We start from the raw sequence: 12866 nt of genomic DNA, 5'->3' as shown, positions 1-12866 counted from the left end.
AGTTTGTTTATTTCTTAAAATTATGTAAATAATGCTGAGCTAGTGTTTTGAAGGAAACTATCTCTTCTTTGCCTCTAGCCTTTAATAATCAATATAGTGGTTACAAAACAGATGTTAGGATGTTTAAATGATTGTATTGTTAGCTAACTTTCTGGTTAGGATGAACAGTGTCACCTTTGGCCCCTGACAGTCCTGCATAGGGTAATCATCTTTAAATGGGTATTTGATTGTAGTATTTTCCTGCGTAAACTCCTTTAAAAGTTCCCCATTGCCTGGACTGCCTTTTCTCTTTCTTACTAGTTTAAAGTCTACCCATTTTTCTCCCTAGCATCTGCTACCAAGCCATATATGTTGTTCAGTGAATGTTTGTTGATTATTTTAAAATGATACATGAATGAATGATGAATGAATTTGAACGAGTGACTTCTGTGTCAGTGGAACAGACTGCGTCAGAAGTCCCAGGACTTGAACTTTCTGAGCCTATTTGTATCTATATTTGTAATTTTAAAAAAATTATGGCTTTAAATTGTAATCTTTAATTTGTCTGCCTTAAATTAATTTTCAGTGTGCAATTGAAAGGGAGGCACAGTGGAGAAAACACAGAAGAAAACTTACTTATGGTCTCCTAGCTTGCCAGTCTACATCATTATCAAATCGTGTTGAGTGTACCTTGAAGATATCTCTTAAATTTGTTCTCTTTTCTGTTTCTTCTATTCCCACTCCAAGCCACCAACATCTCTTTTTTAAAGTGTAAGTTTTATATTCAGGTATGGTGAGACCTACAGATTGGGAGATGGATTGTTACACTTACAGATCCCAAGAGGAGGGAGCCCCCCATGCAAGGGGTGGAGGTGAGAGGAGGGAGGACCCATACAGGGAAGCACCAGGGTCAGTTAGGAAGCAGAGGCAGAGGGGGAAATTGTGGGCAAGAGCCTTTATTGTGGTTTCCATGGGAAGGAATGGGTGAGACAGGGTAAACAGGTTTAGAATTGGCTAATTTGAGTAATTTCACTGGGCTCTGGGGTGTGTGGTTGTCTTCTAGTTGTCTGGTATGTGGCCCTCGGGTGATTAGGGCAGGGGACTAGTGGCCCTGGAAGTGGTTGGCATATGGACTCCAGATTGGTTTGTTTGCCTATGGTTGTATACTCACAGGTATCATCTCTAGGAATCAGCTAATCTTGAGAGGAACAGTGGAGGCATTTATCAGCAGGTCCCAGATGTGAAAGCATCACAAGTATGGAACATAAAAAGATATGCTTAATACAATCTCTTGCACGCATAGACTAACATAACCTTCTAACTGGTCCACCTGTGTCCATATTTGTTTTCTTATGATCTAGCTTTGATGGAGCAGTCAGGGAAATATTAAAAGTAAAATTAAATCATATTATTCCTCTGCTTAAAATTCTTCTCTGATCTTTTCTTGCATATCTAATAAAGCACAATTTCCTTAAGTTGGTTTTGAGACCCTACATTGTCAAGCTCCTGCCTCCATCTGCATTTACATTGTATGCTACCTTATTCTTCACTCACTTTATTCTAGGCACCCTGATCTTTTGGTTCCTTGAAATTATTTGCTCTTTCTCGCCTCAGGGCCTTTGCACAGACAGTTCTTGGTGCCTGGGTGCTCTTTATCTGGTTAACTTCTAGCCAACTTTTGAATCTTAGCTTAAATGGTATTCCTTTGGGGAGGCCTAAATTAGGTCCCTTCTGTTAATTTTTCTGTGGTTGTTCATTTGCTCACTTATTCATTGCTTTTGTTTGTACATATAAGAAGGGAGGTACTGAGGATAAAATGGAGAGCAAGACAGATTGTCACGTATCCTCATGGAGCTTCTTTTCTTCTGGAGGAGGCAGATATAAGTCAGTGACAAAGTAATTACAAGATGTTATAAGTGCTTTAAAATAAAAAAAAGTATTAATATAGAAGATATCAGAGGATGACCAGTAGTAGGCTACTGTTATATATAACCCTTGGAGTTTAAGCATTCCTTTCTTTTCCAAATCTAATTTGTAATCCATAGCCACCCAATGGAGGGAGGATATTTTATTGTTAAAGCTGACTCATGTCTACTTTCAAAGTTTTTTAATATACTCCATTGTTTCCTAAGTCAAGGGCTACCAAGGAATATGGATATTATTCCATTCTTTCAGATGAACTAGGAGCAATTTTGCTTGCAGAAATAATGAATGCAAAATAAAGTCTCAGCCAGTATATCTTGTAACACCCCTTCTTTTCCTACCACAGTGAATAATTATATTTATTTGTGGGCTTACTTCTCTAATACTTGTGTGTTTCATGCTGGTGTGTGCTCTGTGAGAGTCAGAATTGTGTCTGTCTGGTTCATCACTGTCCATTGAACATCTGGTCTAATGCTTGGCTTACGTAGAGGCTCAATGAATGAATGTTGAATGAATGAAAGAAACTGTATTTGAGTATATGTCCTTAATGTGGCCGTTTAGGTCTATCTGCTTAAATTCTTTTCTAGGTTGAAATTATTAAAGCCGTGTTTCATGATATAAAACTGCTAGACCTTGATCCATCTACTTGATTGTGTTAGAAGGGGCCACAAAGTTCTTTTTGGTGAGGAACATTGGCCCTAAGCTGACATGTGTTGCCAATCTTCCTCTTTTTGCTTGAGGAAGATTGTTGCTGAGCTAACATCTGTGGCAGTCTTCTTCTGTTTTGTATGTGGGACGCTGCCACTGCATGGCTTGATGAGCAGTGTGTGGGTCTGCGCCTGGGATCCAAAGCTGTGAACCCCTGGCCACTGAAGTGGAGTGTGTGAACTTAACTACTATGCAACTGGGACAGCCCTCCACCCCCAAAGTATTTTTTGAAGAGAACTTCCCCTTCCCCCAAAGGTGTTCTCTTGACTCACTCCCAAAGAGAGAGAGCTGCCTTTTCAGGCAGCTGCCCAGGTTAAAATCTCTGATTTTCATAAGAGTTGTCAATCCCAGACTTAGAATTGCTGATTACTTAGTGTATAATGCAGGAAAATATATACATTTTCAATGTCCTTTTCACTGAACATAATCTTGAACTCACTGCTATTCAACACCCTTCAGAATTTTGAATGAGAAAATGAATATTTAAAGAAGTTCTCTGAAGGATATGCAGTCTGTCTTCCAGAGTGAGGCTTAACTTTGGGTGTGTATCAAAGTCACCTATAGAGCTTTTTAAAAGATCTTCTGAATTAGAACCTCTATGGTGTGGTGCCTGGGTGACAGGTGGTTCTGATGCACAGACAGGTGTGAGTTCTGTACTCCCTGTAAAGGTTTCTACACAGGCACTCACACCCCAAAGAAGTGTATGTAAAGAAAACTGTATGTTACCCATAAGTTGAAGTTCTGTAAGTTAGTTTCATTTGTTTGTAAACAAGCACTTTTCTTAAATGGTTCAGTGAACATTTATGAACTCCTAATACGTACTTTCCATTCCCAGCACCCAGCAGAGTTGAGTATGTCTATGAACTTAACATGTGAGATGAGGAGTAATGACAGATGTGGGTAGAGAGGTAGACTTTGAAAGGTTTTGTATGTGATATGAAGCAGTTAAAACTTTTTTGTTTTAGTAATGGAGAGCGATTGGAATTATTTTTTAAATCAAGGGAACCATGTGATCAGCTTATTTCAGTTTTGTTTTAAAGGAAGTTAACCTTGTCAACTATATGAAGCATAGATTTGAGTAGGAGTGAAAACTATGACAAGGAGATCAGTTGGGAAGCAGGTGTGTGCAAGAGATAATGAGGAGCAGTAGGGATAAAATGGGATTGGATTCTAGCCCTGTAGCTGCCTGTTTTAGTTTAAGCCCTTAAACTCCAACCAATGTGCTCTACCCTTGACTTCAAGGCTTGAATTGTAAAGGCTGTACTCAGAAGTCTTCCCTGACAGCCTTCTCTTAACCTCTTCTTTTGGTGGTCTCTTTATGGTGATGTTTTATGTACTTTCTATTTTTTATTGTTACTTTTTGCTTATTTGATTCCTGTATCTTATCTATCTTATACTGATGCCACTTTTCATGATAGCTGCTACTAGGTAGAAATATCTGTTGAACAAATTGTCCCTTAAACATGCCATTCTTGGTTTTTCCCTTTCTATTTTTGTGTCTTTGCTCATGGCCTTTTGTCTTATATTTCTCCTCCGTCCACATATTGAAGTTTTAATCTTTTTTTCATAATACAAGTCCCACCCTTTTCACAAAGTTCTCTCTGATGGCTCTACCATGGTCACTTCCTGCTTTGAGCTCTTGGCATTTAAGCTGTATACTTGTTAGTTTACACTACCTTGCGTTTTTCATCTTATGTATTTTGGGAATATTGATGCTCTGCCTCTTTGAGTTGGGCAAGGTGTTTTATACATTAGTGTATATAGCAAACTCTTAATAAATATTAATGGTGATGGACATTTGTCCCTGTCTAAGTCTTTCTAAAAACAACTTGGCTATAAACATAGTTTATTCTGTTCTGAAAGACATAAAGCCTCATTTCAGAAATATTTTAAATTTTAATAATTTTAGTTATCTGAATTTAAAATAAAAAAAAGTTACAATTATTTTTTCTCCAGAATTTTAGCCAAAAGATTTTTTTGGCCTCATTGAAATATAGAGTATTTTAAAGTTGAGTGTTAATATTTGACTGAATGCAAAATCCTTTAGAAGGTCTATATTTAAAGTGCTTTAGTTAAAGGAAAATATTTTCATTTATTTCTTATGTTAAATAGTAAGTCCTTTGCCAAAACAAAAACTTATTTTCTTGGGAATCACTCAGAACATTTGGACCTCCTCTGGTTTGTAATCCTGTTAAATTTCATCCATAAATTAAAGCATAATTGTACATAGTTGGTGAACCCTGCATATAGACAATTTGATGTACAATAGAACTTAACTCATTAAGTTTATGTATTGGAACATTATAAAATGTTGAAAATGCTTTGTATTGGGATTAAGACATAATTATCTTTGGGAATTAACTAAAATTAATTATCTATCTATTTTTCTTTAGCCCCTATGTTGTAAAGTACTATGGCAGTTACTTTAAGAACACAGACCTCTGGATTGTTATGGAGTACTGTGGAGCTGGCTCTGTCTCGGACATAATTAGATTACGAAACAAGACAGTAAGTATTTCTAAATTGTTTTGCTAATCTCATTTCTAAAGATTCATATTTTAGAATCTGACTGGGTAGTATTTTGTTACAAAGAAAATGGTAGTGTGAAAAAAGAAAAGGCTTTACAGTGTGATAGGATCTAGTGTGAGGTGTGAAAATCAGCCACATCTCTTTGTATGGCAACTTTAGGAGTCATCTGATTGTTCAGTCGATTTCTTAGAAGAATTTTTGACAAGCCCCTGAGAAACTGCCTGGTACTCCTCTTCTTCCTTTGCAATCAGTGTGCATATTTTTTATTAATGTGAGTTCCATAAATTTTATTTAAAGTTCATTATATTCATGGTATTTCTTTAAGTTTTCTGTATTATAATATATGACTGGTAAACAGTTGAAGTTTTATGTTTCTGAACTTTTAAAAATAATTGAAAAAATTTTTGTCTTTATTTTCCCAAATATTGTCAGGATGTTTGAAAGTGATAGAGCTAGATCATAATTTTTATTTTTGTGAATTCAGCTTAGTGAAATGTGTTATTTATGTTTTAAGCCTAAGTAAAAAAGCTATTCACAAAATAGTTTACTTTAGGCTTCCAATGCATTTAGTTTACTTGGATAGTTTATAAGGACAAAAGTGACTTTTTAAATCTGTGAATGACTAAGAATAATAATCAGGGAAATAATTTGTAAATCTGTAGAACAGTAACCCATATGACATGACTATATGATATTATATGTTGTCAGACATGTTTCAGTAAAATACATTCGGAAAAATACTTAACTATTTGAGTCAATTTGTGGTTAACCAGAGTCATTTTAAAGTTTGATTGGGGAAGTATGTTGTAAGTCTATCCTATTAATTCTTTTTCTGTTAGAGAAAATGAAGTAAACAGGATTTCTTTTAAAAGAAGTGAAATAGAAGTTAAAATAATCCCTGTTTTGATGGGATGGATTAAGTGATTTGTGACATTATAATTACATATTTTAGAATTTCTGTGTTACTTAACTAGCATTTATGTAAATCAGATGACTCTGGAGTGGCAGAACAATTCTCTGATTGAAAATAATTATCCTCTAGTTAGAGAAGTGTTTTAAAACCATTTCAGGGCTAAACTCTGTACATTTGGGCCTAGAGTGGCATGGAAGAGTCTGATTCCCAGATATGAAAAGGAACCCAGAGCTGCAAGAGGTGGATCAGAAGCTGTAGGAAACTATCTCTGGGAGTTAAATCTCAAGAATATTTGTCTCCTACTTTTTCTTAATTTATATAGTATGTAAAAAGAGTGCCATTGTTGTGAAGGTTAGCAATATACGGATATGTATCATCCCTTTTTATAAAAAAAATGCCTGGACGTTGTAAATATTGGATCATTTTATAAGAATGTTCACTGGAGTGATAATCTTGATTGTCTGAATTTCAGAGGCATGGCTCTTACTGACTGGCTAGCTTTCAAAATGTGACCATGAAACGGTTGTCCTTGATTTATTAAAACTGACTCTAGTAGTTGAATGTTTTCATGGCTAGAGAACAATCTTTTCCTAAAAGTATGGGAACTTTTTTTTAAGGTTTATATGCTGTTTTGTTTTTTGTTGTATGTTTTGTTGTTTTAATTCTATACACATTTTAAACAGCACAAGGCATTCTTATTATTGTTGTATATTGTCAGTGTTTATAGGCGTTTTGCTGCACTTTATCCTTTTCTGCATTTCTTAGTTGCCTGAAGAACAGTGTCGGTTAGTGTTTCCTTATGTGTGGTAATGATGGTGATAAGATCTCACTATTTTTTGTATGAAAGTGTTATTTCACTTCATTTTTGAATGATGCATTTGCTGGGTAAAGAATTCTAGGTTGGCAGGTTCTTTTGGATTTTTGATTTGTTTTTGAGAGGAATGACTCTTGGAGAACCAGCTAAGTAATATACTTTTTGTAGAATTATGCTTGTTTTTGAAAGAAATCTCTTTAGGCATGAAGTGTTCTTGATTTTTAATTATCACTTCCTTTTTTTGTTTTTGATCAAATGTTTCCTTGAAAATTAAAGGCATAGAAAAAACATTGGTTGTTACGTACCTTTTAAAAAATATTCAAGTTCGATCTTTTTAGCCTGAAGTGTAGCACTGTTTATCTTACCTCCCTCCTATCTGTACAACTTCATAACTTGTCATATTATTATGCACTTTAGACTCCAGCCTCACAGTAAAAACTGACTCCTAGAATAACAATGAGAGTTGTGTTTTGGTCTTTTGGTGTATGCTGTTGCCTCATCTTCTCACCTGCCTTTCAGTGTTTTCCCATTCCCCGGTCCTTGCCTAGTAAATTTGCCTCCTTGAAGGAGCAGCTCAAAGATCCCCTCCTCTTTGAAACTTTCCCTATGCTCCCAGGTAATTTGTTGATTAATTTAATTAGGTAAGTCTTTTTTGTATGTTCACTCTTACATAAAGAAAGAGCACAATGAATAGCTGCCATTATTTTACTGTTATTTTTTATAATTTATTTATTTATTATTTTGATTATTATGTATTATAATTTTTACTCTTTTATGTATTTGGACTACTAGGTAGACGGAACATCTTCTCATATGTGTGTTGGCTCTTTTATTTCCTTTTTGTGCCTGTCCTTTGGCTTTTCCTGTTGTCGGCCTTTTCCTTATCAGTTTGCAGTATTGCCTGGCAGTTTGCTAATTGTTATATGAGCACTTCTCATATCATTTTAAAAGTCATAAATCCAATTACTGATTATCAGCATAGATATTAAAGAAGGAGCTTCAAAACATCTCTTTCAGAGGTTTTATACCCTGATTTGTACTTTTTCTTTGGGAAACGTCTAGGAAGGGATAAAGGCATAGAATTAAGTTTAGGGGTTATTTAGGCATATTCCAGTGGTTGGAACTGAGGCTGAGTAGCAAAGGGTCGTGATTGTGTCTGAGTGCTGCTGCTTAACATGGGGCAGATCATAGAGTTGCATTTGAGCTGATAATGAATGGTAGTTGTGGTAGTTAATGGCAGTGGTGCTAGAGGTAGGATGAAGGTGAAACTCTTCTATATTCCAGTGGGTGATAAAGGTTTCTCTGAGTCTCCTGTTTGCATTATGAGTAAATATCACTGTTTAGTTAGTATTCATTGAATCTTTCAGTTTATAAGTATTGAGGGATCCATAAATAAATATTTATGAGTTAAATTCCTGATTTCTATAATCAGACTCACAAATACAGCTCAAGTCCTGGTATCATCTATATTTAGTAACTGACTTTTGTTTTTACATTATTTTAAACAATCTTTTAAGTTTGTGAAACCTGTGTGTAGATAAGTGTGCTGTGGTATCCTGTACTGGGAAATCACATTTAATTAGTTAGCTTTTAGTGTTTAGGAGAAGAGTAGTTGCAGTTGTATCCCCTTATTATAAGCTATACAAGAGCAGAAATTTTTATATATTCATCTTGGAAATATCTTAGTGTCTGGAACAGCTATTGACATCTGGCAATCCTTTGATAAATATTTATTAAACTGAAACAGGATCAATTCCTTGGCTGCTTATCCTGTGAATATAAAACAACCCTACCTGTCTTTCAGTGTTATATTTTTGTAGATAAGTTGTAATTTGCATGGCTACTACAATTTAGTATTCATAGTGTAGGTTACTGAACAGATAATGGTTATATACCAAAGAAAGGCCATAAAAAGTGTGCTTACCAGGAATCTTGGAACGTGTGAAATAACAGAATGTATTGCATTAGTTTCCTGATTTTTACAGAGGTTATATATGTATGCAAATTTAATTTTTTGCTTCTTTTTACAAACGTGTATTTTGATAACTTTAACCATAGGCTTCCTTTAGCTGATGAAAAAGAAACTTGTCTTTTTGTTGTTAATGGAAGTAAATGTCAGCTTTCCTTTTTTTGAGTGTTTTCAAGTTTAAAAAGAATGAAAGTCTAGTATTTATGGGAAGGAATAAATAAAATATGGGAATAATTTTGAAGGTTTTCTTTTGAGAAAATATTTTAAAAAACAATGTATTTCATATTAAATGTCATTTAACATCTAAACTTTTATGCATCTCAAGTATTAAATAGTGCAAAGTAGCTATACACAGCTCTGTGAAATTGAAGCTTTTTAAAGATAGATTATATTTTTGATTAGAGAGTTCAAAATAATTTTTTATTTACATAATTGTTAAGCTATGCCTTGACATATGGAAGAAATAGAGTCTATGTCATGGATATTTATTGTGTACTTGGAAGTGTTCTAAGAAAATGCCTAAGGTTAGTCTCTCCCATTTTGGCCCATTTTTTGATTTGACCACTTATTTTAATTCAACCTGGCACTATGGATTTCAGTTTTGGCTCTTCCACAAACTAGGTTTATGATCTGGGCAAGTCATTTAACTGACAGGGACTTCAGCTTCTTCATGTGTTAAATAATAAGTAACATTTGTATAGTGCTTTACATTTTACTTGGCAGTTTTATTAATATTTTGGTTCAATGGAGAGGTTCAAAACACATTTATTGATCTAGGCCTAGTGCTCTATGCTAGAGGTACAAATAACTAACAAATGTTGCTGTTGTTGTGTTGTTTACATACTAATTGAGGTAATACGTATGTAAAAAGCTACATTTTGTTTCTGTAAAGAGTTAGAGTTCTTTAGGAGCAGTAAAGGAGATGCACTTAATCTAACATGGAAGTTTAGGGAAAACGTCATTGGAGAGAGAACTCCTTGGTGAATTCTTGGAAGAGGAGGAGTCATCTGTTATTAGAATGCAAACTCCAGAAGGGCAGGGTTTTGTCGTCTTCGTTCACTGTTTTATATCTGCTCCTAGCCTGGCATGTGGGATGCTCAGTAAATAGTTTTTTTGTTGCATGCATGCATGCATGAATAAAGAATGAATGAGTCGGAGAAGAAAATGCAAAGAATATCTTGGAAGAGGAAACAATGATATGCGAAAATTATATTTCCATCTGTAAAAGTCCAATTTCATACTCCTAGGTCACTTGAAGAATTTTCCAGCATCTGGTTTAAAATAGATTTTTTTTCTCACACTTAATTGCTCAAAATCATTGCCACATTTTAGTTTGATGGACCTATGTTAGGATCATGATGTTGTTACGTGATTCTTTGTTTTTCCTTTTTTTTTTCATGTTGAAGGAAGTAGCATATGCCATCTTTATCATTTTGCTAATATCTTCTAGCTTCTTACTCATTTTGTCTGTTTCCTGAAATTTGTGTGATTCTTCTTTGAGAAGACATTCTTTGGAGCTTCCTGATTTCTTGTTCTAATGTGGACTCATTGCTTTTTAGGTCTGCTGTACAGCTGCATCCTTGGAATTTCTTTTCACTGGACTCCTGGGTTAGTGCCACCATTTTCTTGTATATTTCCTATTTTCTTGGTTTTCACCCTTGTTTTGTAGTCTTCCTAAACTATCTTCATGATACAAGAATGAGAGGTCAACTATTTGAGTCCTTGCATATCTGAAAATATATGTTGCTTTCACACTTTGGTTGATAGTTAGCCTGGGTAGAATTTTACATTGAACATAAGTTTCTCTCAGAGCTTTGAGAGCTTTCCTCCTTTATCTTGTAGCATCCAGTGTTGCTGATGTTATAGCTAATGCCTGTCAGAGTCTTATTTATTCCTAGGTTTTTTTCCCCCACTCTGGAACTTTTTAGACTTTTTTCTTATCCTGATATGTCTGATGTTGCACAGGAACAAGATATTTCACAAGGATGTGCCTAGGTGTGAGTCCTTTTTATTAGTTATGCTCAGCACTCCGTAGTTCCTTTCAAATAAACCCTTATGTTTTTCTTCAGCTTTGGAAAAATTTCTTTGGTAATTTCCCTCTATTTTCTTCATTGGACAATGAATTTCTGAATTTTATTCTTTTTTTTTCTTCTAGATTTTCTGTCTCTTTTTTGTCTTTTTGCCCTTTTGAGGGTGGAGTAGGGGATGGTTTCTTTATTTTCTGACTTTTCTAACTGAACTTTTTATTTTAGCATTTATGTTTTAATTTACGAGAACTCGTTTGCTCTTGATTATTCCTTTTTCATAACATCTTGATACGTGGATGCAAAAGCTTTTCTAATCATTCTAAGAAAAATAAGTTTTTGAAAAAGTTATTTTCTGTTTCCTGAATCATCTGTTTCCTCTGGGGTTATTGTTTGACTTGTTTTATTTATCCTGGTCTTGCCCGTGGCAGGCTGACCAGCAGGAAGGCTGACTAGCGGAAACTGGAAGCCTTGGGTCAATGCTCTTTGATTGGCAGGTATGATGTTGGGGTGGATGGACTGGGAGCTGGCTTTTAGGAGAGAGGGTTCACAGAGGCACTTTGTTCAGTTTCTTGAGAGAGAAGCCACTCCCCTATTCTTGCCTTTTTTCGGTCTGGGGATAAATGCCAGAATGCATAATCTGCTTGTACGGGGCAGGAGCCAACTTGTGTTCCATTTTCTTCTTTTCAGCTTTCATGGAAAAGCTAACCACCTTTTCTGACTACCTTCTCACTCCTGCCCTCCCTACCCAGTGGTTCTAATGGAGGCTCCTGGAGTTTACTTGGTAATCACTCCTTTTGTTGCAGACGCCTTCTTTGCCTGTGACTCTCTCCATAGAAATGCTTCCAAATTTATTATACTCTTCTGTAATGATTCTTTTGTTATTTTATTTTTAAAAAGTTCTCTGTCAGTTTAAAGGGATTTTAGGAGGAGGAGAGACGAATAACTAAACAAATTACAAATTCAGATTGGTTTTTGAACCTGAATTGATGCTATTTCCCTCCTCCCCCTTGCCATGTGTATATATATACTTTTATGTTCTTGGGTGTTCAAATTAGCACAATTATTTTGAGGAGTAGTTTGATAATCTCTTATAAAGTTGAGTATGTATGCACCCTACGACGCATCCAGCGGTTCTCCTCTTCCTTCTGTGCCCTAGAGAAATCCTAGCACAATGGTACATGTGACATACAAGAATGTTGTCACAACAGAAAATTAGAAGCTACTTTAAATGTTGATAAGCCCTCAACCCTGCCGGGAAGATTGCTATTGTTCTTTCAGTTTCTGTAATTTTGTAGCTCTTTGGTGAAGGCAAACTCTGAGAGTAGTGTTCTGGTTGAAGCCTTTCAGAGCACCCACTATCCAGCTTCACAGATGAGAATGACATTAAAATATCTCATAAATTTTGTGTCTTAAAACGTATATAAACATTCAGTTTGGTATATAAGAGAAATTTTTAGTTATCTACCTTTACCAGGAGTAGATATATTTCTGTGATATTGGGGTGATGGTGATGAGGGAACACAAAATGATGAAGAGGAAGTTTCAGACTGAAGAGAGCAACTCCTAAGTTATGTATATGTATTTTCTTGAAGGCTGGGAGTGGACTTGTTATTTTAGAATGGAAATAATTGGGGAAGTCAAGTTTTATTTAGGTATCACTTTTTTAGAAGTGTGAAGGACACATTAAGACCATTCTGATTGGTAAATTCTCACTGATTGTTAGTTTTATAACAGCGATTCTCAACTCCAGTGGTAGACATTTGGTAGATATTGTAAGCACAGCTACTTATATAGTATTTGTGTGTGCTGGGCACTATTCTAAACACATTACATATATTATTGCCTTTAATCCTCATATAAGGATTGAACAACTGTGTGAGGTAAGAACTATTGTTGACCTGTTTTCCAGATGAGAAACTGAAGCATAGAGTGGTAAAGTAGATTAGAGGGAAAGAAAAGGTTGAAATTATAGCGAAGTGCTGGAATGAACTGTAGTAGCTAAGA

The 12866-nt window shown here is 35.2% G+C and overlaps 1 protein-coding gene across 1 annotated transcript in view; it reads left to right on the top strand.

Annotated features, from left to right (window-relative positions):
• STK3 (serine/threonine kinase 3) overlaps window positions 1-12866 on the top strand; it is a 266921-nt gene that overhangs the window by 53846 nt on the left and 200209 nt on the right. Inside the window, exon 4 of the mRNA XM_044743927.2 lies at window positions 5004-5118. Within this exon, the coding sequence (XP_044599862.2) occupies window positions 5004-5118 (115 nt within the window). The remainder of the gene's footprint in view (window positions 1-5003; window positions 5119-12866) is intronic.

The sequence above is a fragment of the Equus asinus genome, chromosome 12 (assembly GCF_041296235.1).
Source record: "Equus asinus isolate D_3611 breed Donkey chromosome 12, EquAss-T2T_v2, whole genome shotgun sequence".
Lineage (NCBI taxonomy): Eukaryota > Metazoa > Chordata > Mammalia > Perissodactyla > Equidae > Equus > Equus asinus.
The sequence above is the reverse complement of the archived record's forward strand: the minus strand, read 5'-3'. Positions and strand labels throughout refer to the sequence as shown.